A 15,987-nucleotide genomic window follows, 5' to 3' on the forward strand; every position below is an offset into this window, starting at 1 on the left:
GCAATGCCAGGAAGACGAGGATGACTTTTTCACTGAGGCATCAAAGCCACCACCTCATCACCACTGCACTTTTCTTGCAAGCAAGCGTAATGGCAGCTTGCAGAATTCAGAGTCACCTGCCTGCACACGTACCCATTCCCTCCCAGCAGTGGCTGGTAGATCAGGGATTTGGTGGAAGTTATTCCAGCTTTTCCAGACACCAGGGGAGCAGCAGCATTCCCACGCAGAACGCTTTTCCCTTCAAACCAAAGGATCAGCTTGCAACCAGACACTGTTTATTTCCTTAGAAATTTACAATCTATTTCAACACAGCAACTCTGTAACTAACACTATCCGAATTGATCCCAGACTAGGAAATCAGCTCTTGCATAAAGAATTAAATTTAAAAAGCCTTCAGGCCAAGGACAAAAATACATCTGGATAAAGTTGGAGATACCTGTTTCTAAAGCAATTACTGAAGGAGGCAGTAACACAAAATCCCGACAGCAGTTCAACTCTCCATTCCTACCTCAACAAGTTCAATACCTGCAGCAGGAGCATACACACAGGTCACTAACCAGTAAAGCCCTATACAGAGTCTCTAGAAGAAAAAATAACAGAAGATGTTGCTGATTTTCCCCACCAACCTCCCCCCAGATTAACTGGTTGCAAATGGCAGAGGGGACTGGCACTTAGCCATCAGTTTTGTACTTTAAGTACATAATACAGCAGTTAGTGCTTTTCAAGTCAGTGAAAGCAGGCCCAGAGCAGCAGCAGGATACAGCACTGCTGGGAAGTTCAGGACGTTGCCTGCTGCCTTCCCTGGACAGGTTGTACAGCAGCAGCTCGACCAGCTCCCCGGCTCTGCAGGCAGGACTGGGAAGTGCGCGGCTGATTGCTGCTCACACCATCTCAGTGCAGTGACATAGCACCTGGCCAGCTTTCCCAAAACTGCCTCTGAACACCTGTGGAACAGCCACAAACCAAGCTTCATCTCCTTAGCTTCATGCTCCAGCTCGGCTATGACTGTTTCTTACCCCATTCCCCTTTCCGTGTGCTCCAGCAGCTCCAGGACTCAGGGTCAGCCATTGGTAACACTATCCAGAACAGCTCATCAAGATCAGCTTCCACTTCTCCGAGGGAAATCCCCAATGCCCAGAAGCAGCCACTGATTTTGCTATCATCACTACACCACACAATTGATTTTCAGCTACGCTCAGGGATTAAGCCAAGATTCCTCCTCAGAGATACTGCTCAGGAATCTGGGATTAAGATGACGTGCACTGCATCAGATGAGCCCACAAGAGAACGTGCTTGGGGAAAAGAGAGCTTTTAGAGATGGAAACGTGAGCCAGCTGCTGGAGCAGATTACGTGCTCCAGTAACTCTTTTTCCTGCTATTTCCCTTCCTTCTGGTCTCTCTGCACGTGAGTTATGCCAAATGCTCTCCTTGGACAAACTGGGCTCATTGGGACAAGACCACTGTGCACAGCAGAGGGTAGATATTAGGTATTAGATGTTGATAAATAGGTGTGGGCCAGAGGCATTTATGTGCAAGGAGAGAGCCAAGGAGATTTGGACAAACATCTTCTGTTCCCTGTGCCACCATTTTTTAAAGGCTCCTAGAGGACAAAAATCTGGAACTTGGGCTTTAAATTATACAGAGACTCAAAACTTGGAGGAAAAGTTGGCATTACAAAATTGTTACCATGTTTAATCAATAAATAATGAAGTGAAAAAATAGAAGCACAGATGCCAGAATTCCAGCCATGTGCTTACAGCCATCATGCCTTTACAGGAGCATCCCAGAGTTCTGAGACTCTTGTCAAGTTCCTTCTATCACTAAAGCGAAGGGCTTTAAGGTATTTCACTCACACTTGAGTATCTCCTTCATCCAGGTGACTTCCAGACGTCTCCCTTCCTCACCAACATAGACACACTGGGAATATGGCACAGCTCTGTTGGCAAGTGACATGCAGGACGGCAGCTGTGTGAAGGGAACAACCCTCCCCAGCAATTCCAAGGAATCAACATCTTGAATCACAAGGTTACAGTTATTTCTACCTAGGAAGCAACAAACAACCCTGTGCCTTGTCTTGCCTGATACAATCACACTAAGTGAACCTGGATTTTATTATTTTTTTGAGGAGCAGCAAAGGGAAAGGGTGAACTGGAGCTGAAGTAACGTAACAGACGACACAACCATCTGCCTTTTAAACCTCAGCTTTACCCCAGACTGGTGACTGCACCATTTTAGGGCACTAAAGCAATTCTGTTGTGATGCCAATGACTGTCTCAGTACAACGACAGCAAGGTAATGCAAAAAATATCCAAGTATCTGTTGCAGCCAATCTACTTCCCAAGAAATCCCCAGTGCCGTGAATTTTAAGTTAGCTTACACCTGGAAATCAGTCCAGATGAGCTGTTTTTGTTACTAGAGTATTTGCAAAGTGCACTTAGTCACTGATTTCTTCGACAGCCTGTCATGACGGGAGTAAGAAGCACAGCGACGGGCTCATCACAGGCTGGCAACAGCATCCCAACGGGAACACATCTGCCTCCAGAGGGCTGCAATTCCTGGCTAGGAAAAGGATGGGGAAGAGACTGTAGCTGAAGAATATGGGTCCAGAAGATCTGGAAAACCAGGCTGCTGAAATCACCAAAGCTCCCTGGCCATTAGACTGGCAGCCCACAACTCTTCTGCATCTTCCCCAGGCAGCTTCCCCTTCCTGACACACTCAGTACAACCACAGTGAAGCCCCAGGATGTTCCAAAGCCAGTTGTAATGGGTACAGAAATAGCAGCATTTCACTGAAATCTGTTTGTCAGCAGAGGAGAAGATGCAAAAACACAGTCTGGGAACTCACCAAGCCTGCACTTTCCTACAGGAATGCAGACAGCCACAACCATCCTCGTACTGGCTCATCAACTATTTTTAGCACCAGAAGGGGAGGCAGCCATCAGTGAAGGGCCTGTTCCCTTTGATCCAGTGGATCTGAGTACTGTCTCTGTCCCAGAGATCCTTTGCCACCAAAACCACAAACCAGGTAAAGAGCTTTGGGTTGTGTCTGCTCCCAAGTACAAGGCGTCTCTCAGCAGTTACACGACAGGCTGGAAGAGGGCCACGCAGCCCATTTAATTCCATTCACTTCCTCTCCCATCTGCGCCACACAGCCGGGTTCTATTAGTCTTCTGAGAGCAATTGTAGTTAAAGTGAAGGATGCCAGGAGGCCCTGGACACCCAGCACACATTGGATGCACCGTTCAGTCACCAGCTCTGAGCTGCAGGCTAGCTGCAGAGAAATCCTAGCAGCCGTGTCATTGCATGCAGCTTTGTTTATCTCCAAAGGTTTTACAAGTTAAACACAAGCTCCTTCCCAGAGACACTTCCCAACTGGTTCTGCATTTAGCACCCGAGCCAAGGAACAGACTAAACTCAACTGGCACCACAATGAGCCGAGCCTGGTTTCTCTGTCACTGATTCCTCCCTTGGGGAGCTGCAGGAACTTTCCCCCACCACCAGAAGTGTATCCCAAGGCCAGCAAACGGCATCACTGTCACCAGGACCTGGAACTACCATGGGCATGCAAAGCCCCACAGAGAGAGATCAACACACTGCAGGCAGAACCACCAAGGGAACAAAATCACCCACTCACAGAGCAGACACCCATGGGGCCAGGAGCTGGTGCTGCTCCAGGACACTTTTCCCCACGGATGAACAGGGAGAGCAGAGAAGCAGCTCGGGAGCTGACAGCTGCAGGGCAGCTGTCTGCTGGTACAGTGCTTCCAGCTCCTCATCCTGCCCTGCTGGAGGGTGGCAGTGATCCCATGATTTTGGCTAAAGTGACTAAGCGGGATAGTTTTGTCCTTCCCACCATCTTTCTGTTCTAACAACGCACAGCCATCCCTGCATGCTCCCCTGAAAACTGGAAAGGAGGGTGAAAAGAAGATCACAAACCACTCTCCTTTCGCCTCATTTCTCCCCCAAGCCCTCTGCTCCAGGTTGTGCCTTTCACAGATGCTGTAAAAGGCAATGCCCAGCTGATGAGGCAGCCTTAACAAACCACCACAGTCCCAGACTCCAATTTTGATATGAAACAGCTCTTTTAAGCAGCCAAGTGCCATATTTTACGGTACCTTTGTGATGTGCACAACTGAAATACGTACGCCACGTTACAGCACATTTGTATCCCTCAGCAGAAGGAATCTGAACTGCTGTGAGTCTTTCATAAGGATGCAGCACAGCCTGGCAGCCTCACAGATTCAGCCGAATCCATCCATCTGGAAAGCAGCAGCTTGGAACAACATGGCTCTTACAGTTTCCTAGTTGATATCCCACATCCCAGAGTCATTAAAGGCCATTTTTTCACCCTGCTCATCAAGGAGTAGATGATTTCTGAGAGGCAAAGGGCAGGAAAACATGGAGCTGGGAGGAGAGCCTTCCCAGGGCACACGAGGAGCTGCCTGGCCCAGACCTACCCTGGTTCTGCATGCCCCCAAGGTGCAGGGACAATCCATCCCTTGCAGGCAGCAGCACAAGGTACAACCACACTGCAGCTCACAGCCCACCAGCACGGCTCCACCTGCTCTGCCAGCACAGATCAAACCTTTCCACCAACACTGCTTTGTTTCCACAATTAGCAGGATTTAGGCACATGCAGAGGCTTCTCCAGCCTCACCTATGGAGACCAATGACAAATGAATCCACATCATATACCACAGCTGCCCATTGCAGTGGCCAAATCTTTGCTACTCAAAGCCCTTCCAGTTCAGCATTCCTCCTCCCACCACCGAAGAGAACATACTGTGTTACAGAGACTTTCATATTGGGAAAATATTTTAATATAGTAAACAAGTCAATTTACCTTCCACATATTTTAAATAAGTTTATGCTCATCGTTAAACAAAACTGTTTTTTACTTCAACAACGGATTACAGCCTCTAAATTCGTATTGTTCCCAGCTGATCCTGTAAATAGCGAGGAATTTTTGGACATCGATATCCTTGTATAGGTAACAGACCGGCATAAACAGCGCAGGAATTCAATGCGGGTTCAAAGGGAGAAGCTAGCCCTGGTGAGGAAGAAAACGAAGCCACAAAATTCCCTTTTGAGGAAAAACCGGGGGAAAAAGAAGATACCGCAGTTCCACCGAGTCCAAACGGGGCCGAGCCAGTGTCCAGGTCAGTCTCCGGTCAGTCTCCGCGGGCGCTGCACGGTGCCGCAGGGACGGGCGAGCCTTCGGTCTGCATCCTCCGCCGAGCCCCGCGGCCGCATCCCGGCGGCGTGCGGCCTCCCGCGGCCTCCCGGCTCAGGGGCTGCCGGCGCCCTGCCCGCTCCCGGCCGCGGGCGGGGGGGACGCTGGCGGCGGGGCGGTGGCGCCGGGGCCGGGGCCGGGGCCGGTGCGCGGCGGCGCGGGCGGAGGCCCCGCCGTGGGTCCGGCGGGCGCGGCGCGGAGCTGCGCGGGGGTGGCGGCGGCGCCGGGGCCGGGGCTGGAGGAGCCGCCGCTGCCGCGCACCGGCTGCCAGATGAGGCTGTAGTAGACGGCGAGCACGATGGCGGCCAGCGAGACGGAGAGCACGTAGGCCAGCACGGTGGCCAGGCGCACCCACTTCTTGTTGGTCTTGGCCGCCATGCGCGCCTTCTTGTCCCCGGTGTAAGTGGCGGGCTTGCCCCGCTCCGCTCCCGCCTCCTTCTCCTTCATGGGGGCCCGGCCCTTGGCCCGCTGCTCCACCGAGCCCTCCGTGCTGGCTCCGGCCCGGATCGGCCGCCGCCGCCGCTCAGGACATGCCGGTACCGCCCGCGCTGCCGCCGGTGCCGCTGCCCGCGCTGCCCCGCCGGGGGCGAGGGGCGGAGCGCAGGGGGCAACCCCGCCCCGAGGGGAGGGACGGCAAGGGCAGGGAGGGCAGGGAAGGAGGCAGGGCAGGGGGAGGAGCCCGGGCCACCTTTAAAAGGAGCCCCCCGGGACTATGCCCTCTGGTCATCCCGCTTTCCCGTCCCGGCGTGAGGGGAGCCCGGTGAGCGGTGCCTCAGGGAGCTGGGCAGCACCCGCCGAGCCGCAGGGAAGGCTCCTGGCACAGCCTCCTGGAACATGCCGGCGCTGGAGGAGGTCAGGAGTCTCCTCTCTACCTGGGCTTCCCAATGGAGTTACTTCTTGGTGCCTCCCTGATGCAGGTAAGTGCTGCCTGCACCTCTGTGAGGCTGGAAGGGTGCCCGAGCTAGGCGGCAATTTTTAGAGGGAAAAGCTGCCTCAGTTTTGTCCAAATTGGGCAGTCCCCAAACCTGTTACTGGTACAATCAAAATCTTCTCTTAAGGCATGGCTTTACCTGACTCCACAGGTGTTAGTTCCCTACAAAAGTGCTCTTCTGTCTTGCTCAAAAGACAACTAAAATGCTGATTTGGGGTATAAATTAGCCTTGTTGCAAGGAAATTACTTTTGGTAATGATGTAGTTGCACCTTCTGCAATCGTTTTTTGCCTCCTGTCAATCTGAGGTCAGTCAGGTGTAGTGTTTCCAGCAGAAACCTCCTGTAACCCAGGACTTGTATTACTGGAGGACTAGATGATTTTTCAAGGTCTGTTCCAACCCAAACGATTTTGATCTACATCATGAAGCCTCCTGGAGTGTTTAATGTTCATGAAATGCTGCTGCATGTCTGGGAAATTCTTGTTAGCCAGTATTGGGAGACTTCTCTGTGTGCCCTGGGCCTCTCTTGTGCTGATTGGTTACACCTGATTGTATTGGTTACATCTGTGTTCTCCTTAGAGTCAAATATCTCACACATAAATGGAATTAGCTGATGGTAACCAGCTGGAAAAACTTTCCTGGGTTATAGAATTGCCTCCTCTGTGGTGTTCTAGAGGTTATATACACCAAGTTGCTTGACCTGTATATGTTTAAGTGTAATTATACATGGAAATTTATAGCAATTTGTACAAAATTGATTTTTCTAGTAGTTTTTCAATGCGTTTTCTCTCAATGATGGGTTTGCTCCAGCCCCTTCTGCTTTTTGTGTTCAGCAGGTGAAATGATGATGAGTTACTACCTCCCACAAGTCCTTTCCCTATGCTCTTGCTTAATTCCAGTTAAGAGGGAGAGGATTGACATGTACAAGGAATGCCTCTGGGGCTTAGTGAGGTCTTGACAGTTTTTGCCTGGTACTTGTAGAGTTGAAGTACTAAGGCCTGAACAACAGGCCCTGAGCCAAAGCTGACCTCTAGATGAACCTTCCAACCAAATGTATTTGTATCCTCTCATATCCACCAAGTATCATTAGCAATATGATAGATGTATCTGTTCATTGTCAAAACATGTATTCACCTTTCCCTATTTAGGAACTGGCCTTGGGCAAGGTCATACATGCAGGGGAATTGTTGGAACATTCCCAGCAAATGCAGTGAGTGTGGTGGGCTTGCAGTGTTCTGCCTTCAGCCCAACAGCTTCACCTCCCTGTTGCATTTATTTGTGATTCATTCATGCTGCAGTGGAGACTTGCCCTTCATAAAACACACAATTCCATGGTATTATTCAAGAAATTTGGCAGTGTTAAGGCTCTCTTCTCCCTGCTAACCCTCTGCTCTCGGAGCTTTGAGTAGGGCAAAACTTGTGTTCATTAAATGTGCAGTCTTGGCTTTTACCAAAGTCAGCTTTTCATTTTGTTGTGGACAAATAACTGGGTGTGAGCTTCTCTCCAGGTAGCTGTGAGCAGGTGTGTGCCTTCTTTCCTGAGCAGAACTCCTTGCTAACAACCCCCTGGAAAGGAGCTGCAGTAGTGGTGTTTGCTGTGTTCTTGGGGTTTTAGCAGAAACAAGTGACTTCTATGGTGCAAAACTGGAGCTCTGGGGTCTTATAAAGTCAGTGACTGTGTCTGGCACTAGACACAGCTTGCAAATTATCCCTCTCTAGGATTCTTTACAAAGAGCACAAAAGAGATCACTTGCTGGAGAAAAATAGAGTGGAGGTACACAGTGCACTCAGGGACTGGACCTGCTAAGGAAGGAGAGCTGCAGAGCCCCCTGAACAGCCTTCCTCTCACCACTCCAAAAATTGCTCTGCAGGCTCCTGTTCCTTATAAGCTGCTTTAATTTTGACTTCTCAGGTCTGAGGGTCCACTAGAAAGCTTGAATTCTGCTGCTATGTGTTGCAGTGGGATGTTTGTTTGCTCTCCAAGGGCCCCTGAAGGGTGTAGCTAAATAAACCTGTTATTGATTTCCCATGATCACAGTCAGTGAATAGGATCACAGTGCTGCAGGATAGGGAAGACTTAATTAATGGAAGATTGCTGGTCTGAGATAGATTCTCTCCATGCAGACCCTGCTTCTGGGAGTAGCAGAACACTGGATGGCATGCCTGGGACATCTCTCTGAGCTGTGCAAAGGCCTTTGCAGGGAAGAGGAGAATGCTGTAGGTTGAGGCTGGACATTACAGAAACCAGAGCTTTGGGCTAGCATGTGGAGAAGTGAAGTTTGTAGAAGGGTCAGGGAAGACCATGGCTGACACCTGTTCAGCTCCAAGCAGTTGGAGTAGGTTGGGCTGGTGAAGTGGGAAGGAAATGTTGATGAGCTTAATAGCAGAATGGGGCTTCCTCCCCCAGTGTCCTGATTTCCTGTGCAGTGTTTTGTACTGGAGGTGAATACAGGGGAAACTGGCTGCATCCACCTCCAGGTGTGGTAAAATTGCTTTCCTGTTCTTCTCTGAAGCATACCATGAGATGGGTATGTTGTTTGTGTGCTGCTGCTCCTCACACTCTTCCTTTCCTGTTAACAAGACTTTCCAAGCCAGGTCATTCTTTTTCTAGCAGTCAGGAATGGCATGGTCCAGCCAGCCCTGAGCAGCAGTGACTTGGCACTGCAGGAATGTATGGGATGCTTAAACATGGTGTGATCCTGCTTGCAGCACTCTCTGTGCTGTTCAGAAATACGCTGAAAGCTGCCAGTGCTGTAAACACAACACACTCTGCCTAGGGAGCAGTTAATTATGGGCCTAACCATGTTGTGGTGGCTGGACAGATAGTTTCTTGGTTTGTTTTCTTTTTGCACGAGACCTCACTGCTTTTATGGCTTTGTGGCATCTGTGGCCACTTGTCTCTGTGCCACAGTCCACTGCCCTCTGACTTTCACAGAGCAAGCCTGAAGAGTCATGCTGAGAGCTGTCAGGAGTCCATGGCCTTGTGGTTTGGGCTCAAAGTAGGACACAAAATATGCCCCTGTACACACCCTTAGCAGTTCTGCACTCCAGGGTGGTGAGAAAATACTGGCTTTGTGGTCTTAATGGTATCGTTAATCCTTTCCGGATTGCCAGAGCTCTGAGGGCAGAGCAGCCACAGAAGCAGCAGGATGGGCTGGCATTTGCAGAGCTGGAACTTCACTGCTGGTGTGCAGTGTCACAGCTCTTCACTAGAGGACAGCATTACACATGGCAAAGTGTAATTATCCTGGAACAGCACTGGGAGATATTTCTTACGGATTTTCTGTGTGCCAGGAGTAAGCTGGGATGGAGGTTAACAGAGTAATTTTCTGGAAGTCAGGAGGTGGGGGGGTGGGTAACAGCATGGCTTAAATAATTGTCTACAAATCTTATCTTTTAAACCTTGTCTGAAGGGTGATGCTGCCTGCCTTGCTGTTGCATGCACCTTGGGGGAGGTACAGGCTGCTGGATAGGTAGCACACAGAGAGAAAAAAGGGTACTAGACAAAAGAGGAAATGTTTGCATATCAAAACTGTTGTAGCAGGTGGTGGAACACCTGGTGGTGAAGGTATGGGAGGAAAGCAAGGACACAGAGGGATGTGGGATGAGTGTGCACTGGGTGATGGGCCTCCCAGGAGAGAGAAAATTAAAGGATGGTTGGGACAAACAAATACTGCTCGAGTGCTGTTGGTCCCACCTCCTCTGATGTTGGAGCTTTCCACAGAGGGCAGGACTGCTGCTCTATCCTATCATGGCTCCATCAGCCATCTCTGCATGCAAGGGACAGAGGCTCCCACAGAGCAAGGAGTGTGAAATGGAAGATAAGGAGGCTGGGTTGGGCAAAAGAAAGGGAGCTGCAGCTTTTGTGACAACGTTTGTGAAAACGGGGCTTGGCCCTTGCTGTTGGGTATCACGTGGCCTTGCAGGGCAGCCACCAGCTTGGGCACTGCTCTTCACACTGCTTGTGTTTGGTTGGGTCTCAGTTATGATTTTATTATTTATTGAATTAAGGTTTTATTCCTCAGGGAGAGCTGACCTTGAGTGACGTGTAAATGAAGGTTGTGGCAGGATTCTTGCTTTCTTTGTTGATGAGGCAGAGAAAGCTGATGAATATCTGGGTTTGGGAGAAGGACAGAAGCAGCCTCTCCGTGAGGCCCTGGCAGGAAGGTTCTGGCAGGAAGCACACTTGGTTCATAAAGCTGTCATAATTGATAATACCAGTCAAGCCACAGGATCCAGTAGCTATGACTGATCTCACCTGCCCTTGGCACTACCAGCTGGCAAAGCTCATCCCACCTCTTACTGCTTCACAGCTGTGACCTTCAGGACCTTCCTGCAGTGCTGTCAGTGTTCCAGAGGCTGGGAGGACTGCAGCACCTCTGAGTAAGATTGATGCTCTCTATTCTCTCCATTGCTGCTCCCTAATGTAAAGGGAAGCAGCCCTGAAGCTGCTCTGGCCTTGCAGAAGGGATCAGGCGAGTGTAGAGAACTTTCATGCCTCACTACACCCTCTCTCGTCTGCTGCTTCTCTGCTTGGGGGTAACCACTTTCCCTGAGTGTGGGATCATGGTGACACTGGCTTGGCTGTGCCTGGAATATCCCAGTGACCCTAAGGAAATGGAGCCAACAGCCTTCCCTTGGATAGCCAGTTCCTGTAAGGGCAAGATAGATAAGTGCGGAAAATGCCGTGGTAGCTGGAAATGCGGAAGCTCTCTTATTCCCAAGCTTTTTTTGGGCAGGTAAACCCTTGAAAGACAAAGGATGTTGGGTTTGCTCAGGGTTCTCTGTTCCTGCAGCAGGGAGCTCTGATTCCAGCCTTTGTAGTTTTACAGTTGGAGCACTTGCTACAGTTCCAGTTAATCTTTCCTGCCTCATGCCACAAACACCTGAGAATGCCCTTAGGATTCCTTCAGTGACCATTCTGCCAGCTGTCCAGGCTGCTCCAAAGTGCCAGACTTATCACACCAGGGCTGGGAAGGAACAGAATGTGCATCTGGCTTGCCCTGCACTGTGGGGGGGTTTGTACCCCCCTTCTTAGAGAGTCTGTGCTACTTCTGCCAGCACCTTGTCCCTCTTGAGCAATGGCAAGTGCCACACCTTGGCATTGATAGAAGACATCCAGCCATGTGCCTGGGAATCTACAGCAGTCATAGCAGTTATCTCCACTTGTAATTAGTTGTGGGACTCTGCCTCTGACTAAAATTGATCTTGCCCATGTCAGGCCTTTTCATAAGCCACTCTCCAGGTCAGCCAGTGCCCATCAACCAGCAGAACTCCTTTCCTCCTCTTCTGCCCACATGGAATTACTTTGTTCCAAGGTCAGGAGCAGAGACTCGTTTTGGCCCTGTTTGCCTTTAACCTGTTCTGCTTTTGGTAACTTCTCTGCAGCCTTGTCACCACAATCCTCACCTTGCCACCTCTCCTGTTCTGTATCTGTCCCACGTATCTGCCACAGACCCAAGTCAATCCAGAGAATTGTGCAGTTCCTTGTAACTCTGTTTTATTTCATCTAGGGAATTTCCAGCTGCTCTGCTGGTCTGTCTCACTTTAAGGTTGACATTTAAAAGAGCCCATAAGAGAAAGGAAAATTGTTTAAGACTGGACAGTGCAGTGAGTGGCCCCAGAAATGGAATCTGTCCAGAGCAAGGAATGAGTTTGTTTCCTGGGACATCTGGCCTGTTGCATGAAGGGGGCAGTCTGCCTGTAGCCAGAGCTGAGCTGCTCCGTAACCACAGCTGCTGAAGCAGTTGGAGCATTTCTGGCAATGCCTGTATTTCGTCAAGAGAGCATTTAAGGAAGTTGAGTTGCGGAAGTTCACCGAGCCGGGTGCCTCACCAGCACAGCTCCAAGGAGTGGATCCCTCCCAGAGGGACAGTGGTTGTGTGTGCCCACGAGCACCCCAGCCATCGCCAGCCTTCCTGTGGGTGACCTTGGGTGAGGCTCTACTTGCCTGGAGAGCTGTTGATTTACAATGCAGATTCATCATTCCTCGCCTGCCTGTCCCTGCCCCTCCTAAATTGGGCTGGGATATAAGAGGTTGTTTGCTCTCCGATGCCAACAGTGGCCATGGCAGAACGCCCTGCCATGTGAGAGGCAGAGATAGAGGAGAGGGGACCGAGGTGGAGTGAACTGTGCAGCTGCCCTTGCTTCTGGTAGCCGAGGGGCACATCTGCGGGATCATGTCCATGCTGAGCCCCGTCCTGCAGCCCCCAGAGGTGAAGGAGTACCTGTGCAAGGGAGACCGCTTCATCAAATGGGATGATGTGAGTACTGGGGTGTTCCTTCCCTAGGCTGCCTCTGCGGAGCAGGGAGACACTGGTTGGGTCACTGCTTGTGGGGAGGCTGGGAGCCTGTGTTCAGTGTGGTAACTCACTTGAGAGCAGAGATCTCTGGACAGGGAGGGGGAGCTGGGAAAAACAGGAAAGCTGAAGACTAAAATCAAGGTGAGGTGTGTACGGGGTTGAAGATGTGGTTTCTGCACTTCTTGTTGTGGAGGATGGAAACAAATTGAGTGAGTGTGCTTTGGGTCTGTGTGTGCAGCCTCTGGTGTAGGACACCAGCCCTTGGGAAGGTGGTCAGTGCTGGGAGTCTCTGTGGGGTGAGGTGCATGTGCTGCATTTTGACTTTCTGGAGGAGCGTGAGGGGTAGGATCTACTCCAGAGCAGAGAGCGCTCACTGTACTTTGCAGATAGAGATGAAATCAGCCTCCAAGCTGCTTCCTCTTATGGCCCTGTTGCCTGAGTGGATCAGGGGTGAGCCATGGCCTCCCACGCCTGCCTGGCCCCTGGGTCTGGGAATTCCCGAGCGTATGGCAACCGAGCAGCAAAGAGCCTGTGCTTTGACAGGGCTGGAGCTTCAGGGAGGCTGGAGAGCAGGAGGCTGCTGCTCTCTCCAGTTCATTGTCCTCCTTACCTTCTAAATGGCTGCTTTGCAGTCACTGTCTTTCTGTGGGAGGGGAAGAAAGTGCAGAGCAGCAGCAGTTCATTGGAATGTAAGGGTTCCCCTCCTCATTTTTAAAGGAGGCAAAGAAGTGTTTACCCCAGTAGCCACACAACTGAGCAGGAGGAGAGCAGCTGCCCATTTATGTTGTCTGGAGATGGATTGCCTGCTGTTGAGCATCGATGTTGATAAAAGGGGGGAAACCCTTAACCCATAACAACAACCCTTAACCCATAACAGGTTATGGTTGTTCATGGGGATCTGGGGAGACAGTTCATGTGGTGTTGCAAACAAGATGGTCAGAAGGAGCCTGCAGCAGCAGTGCAGGAGGGATTAGCACTTTGGTGGGTGTGAAGCTAGAATAGAGTGTTAAATCCCAAGGGAGTATGTGGGGGAGTGAATCACCTGTGTGCAACATCAACGAGGGTGGTCCAGTGGCACTGAGAAATGAGAGCAGTGTTCTGTGCAGGTGGCAGAAAGGATGGATGTGAGGAATATGGGTTGGAATATCACTGACAGTTGCTCCACTAGCAGTATGTAAACAGCAGGATGACTCTGGGGCACAGTGAAAGGCACAGCCTTCCTCTTTCCTGTGTGCCCAGTGCCTGCAGAGTGCACTTGGGTCTTCTTAGAATTTGAACAGGGATCTGGTTTCTCAGAATAACAGTAGCCAAACTTGTCTAAACTCACTGATGACTTTGTGCTCAGTCCTTGGGGACCACTCTCCCAAAAATTAGAAGCTGTTAAGTACTTCTTTACTGGGTATTCCTGGGATAGGTTCCCTTAAAACCCAGTGTGAGTCAAGTTGGGCTTCCAAGACCCACAAGTGTTTATTTGCTGCTGCAGCTGTTGGTTAGTGAGCTCAATTCCTGTCTGGATCTTTTCCTAAGGTTTATATGTTTGTAAACATTCCTAAAAGGTTGCCTCAACTAAGTAGTTTACAGACTTGATCTCTACCAATAAAGAAAGGCTTCTCCATGAGGGGGCTGTTCTGGTCACATTGCTCCATCACACTGGGCTTTCATAATCCATGGTTAGAGCAGGCTGCAGAGGATGGTGGTGAGAGCTCCAGACTGAAGGATTGCTGTGCTTTAGAATTCATGAGAGTTGTGGTTTTTGTGTGTCTTTCAATTGACCTGACTGTGCTGTTGGCAACAGTATTGAGCTCCTTCCACAATAAGTGAGGCAAAGGAGTCAAGGAAGATCATATTGGCCTCTTACATCATTGTTCAGCTTGGCACTGAACTGGGGTCTTCCAGCAAAAAAAGCAAACCCACACTTTTTATACAGAGCCTTCACCTTGTCCAGCTTTGGTAAGGTAGTCTAGAGGAGAGAGCAATGGATCCCTGACAGGCAGGACTATTCTGACCTGTCCCACGGAGTCAGTTTCAGGACTTTGGGTTAAGGAGCAGCTCTGCTGTGCTTTGTTCAGCATCCAGCAAGCTGGAGCTGCCAAGCAGACCGAAGAAGTGAAGTCCTACTCCATGGGCAGTAGTTGAGTTCAAGAACCAGCTGGGAACTCTGTGAGAAGCTCAGGTAGGGCACAGGGTAGTAGCTGACCTCTAGAGCAGGGCAGGCAGGTGTTGGTTTGGCTCTGTGCTGACTCTGAGTCCTCATAGTAGAGGCAGAACTGTTCTGTCTTTGAAAGGTTATGGATTACCTTTCATGGATTACCTTTCAGGATTTTAGCAGACAGTGTTTGCTTTCTGCCCCACAGAGCGAGCAGCAGCCAGTTTGGCTGCCAGACCATCTTCTGTAGGATTGCCAGCTCTCTTTGCCGTCAGGAGTCATCCCACTGGAGGGGCTGCCTCTACCCCCAGACAGCCCTGGCCCTGCCCAGGATCCCTGCTGGCAGCAGCTTCCTTGCAGCCTTAGCTTGCCCCCCAGAAAGCTGCTTTGTGGGAGATAAGGGTAATCTGGAACAGGGCTCCATACTCTGGTGGCACTGTGGGGCCTGTTCTGCTTTCCATGGCCACGTGTGCAGGGAGCCAGCCCAGAGCTCTGGGAACATCGACATGGTGCTGGGCAGGCCAGCGCTGGCCCTGGCACAGCAGGAGGAAGACAGGAGGGAGTAAAAGGACCACATACAATGTGCTGTGCAATGAACAGTTTACTGTCAATATTGAGTGTGGAAATGGAGGTCCCTGAAAATACAGATACACTCTAGAGTGAAGTCTAAGTCGAGTAACAAGCTGAAGAACCTGAAGCCAAGAGACAAGCACAACTTCCAAGTTTCATCACTGGTTTCATCTCAGCAGTGAGGTGTTTCAGCTTCCTGAATTGAATTTGGAGCCTTCTCAGAAAGGGCTGTGTGGGGTTCAGGGTCAGCCCCAAATAATTTCCTCTGATTTGTGCCTCTGGTGTGAGTGTATGCATAGCTGCTGCTTTTGATGGTCTGTGTAGAGACAGTCTGGGGAGTTTCAGAATTGCCACATAAAGCAGCATAATGATGCTGTATTGATGGACCTCTTGAAGTCTTCCTGACTAGGAGCCCAGCTAACCAGCTTGAGCACCTGGATGGGAGATGCCACAGATGAATGCTCTCTCTGCTTGGCTTCAGCTACTCCTGAGCTTGTAGAATGAAGCAGGTGAAGGAAACTGTTCAAATGAAAAAAATCAACTGAATCTCCATGTACTTTGTTCTCATAGTTCTTTGTGTAGAAAGCTCCAAGAGAGCTGTTCTTATTAAATGCACAGGTTAGGTCAGCTGACTCAGGCTTCTGCTTCCAGAGCCTCACAGTGTCGCTCTGGAGATATCCTAAAATCCTTGGGTTCATTTTCATAAATCCCAGAGGGTGTTCACCTGCCCAGGTCTGTATTACAACTGGGGAACCTCCTGTCCCAGGATGCTTTCTCCAAATCACCCAAGCTGCCAACATTCTTTT

At 50.4% G+C, this 15,987-nt stretch overlaps 2 protein-coding genes across 4 annotated transcripts in view; one reads left to right on the forward strand and one right to left on the reverse strand.

Moving 5' to 3' along the window:
* Positions 1-4,797: 4,797 nt before the first annotated feature.
* Positions 4,798-5,853, reverse strand: INAFM2 (InaF motif containing 2). Its single transcript, XM_085063494.1, has one exon. It carries the CDS (start codon positions 5,678-5,680, stop codon positions 5,288-5,290), a length of 393 nt encoding a protein of 130 aa, XP_084919620.1. The 5' UTR covers positions 5,681-5,853; the 3' UTR covers positions 4,798-5,287.
* A 92-nt stretch (positions 5,854-5,945) lies between these two features.
* The window catches only part of PLCB2 (phospholipase C beta 2), a 40,730-nt gene continuing 30,688 nt past the window's right edge, over positions 5,946-15,987 (forward strand). Inside the window, exons 1-2 of one of the 3 annotated variants that reach the window (XM_085063475.1) lie at positions 5,946-6,150; positions 15,833-15,913. In XM_085063475.1, coding sequence (XP_084919601.1) covers positions 6,118-6,150; positions 15,833-15,913 — 114 coding nt within the window. In that variant the 5' untranslated portion in view covers positions 5,946-6,117. Of the gene's footprint in view, positions 6,151-11,975; positions 12,427-15,832; positions 15,914-15,987 lie in introns of those variants that run through there. The other 2 variants (XM_085063478.1, XM_085063477.1) reach the window with 2 other exon arrangements.

Source organism: Lichenostomus cassidix, chromosome 5 (assembly GCF_008360975.1).
Source record: "Lichenostomus cassidix isolate B80296 chromosome 5, HeHo_3.0, whole genome shotgun sequence".
In the NCBI taxonomy this organism is placed as follows: Eukaryota; Metazoa; Chordata; class Aves; order Passeriformes; family Meliphagidae; genus Lichenostomus; species Lichenostomus cassidix.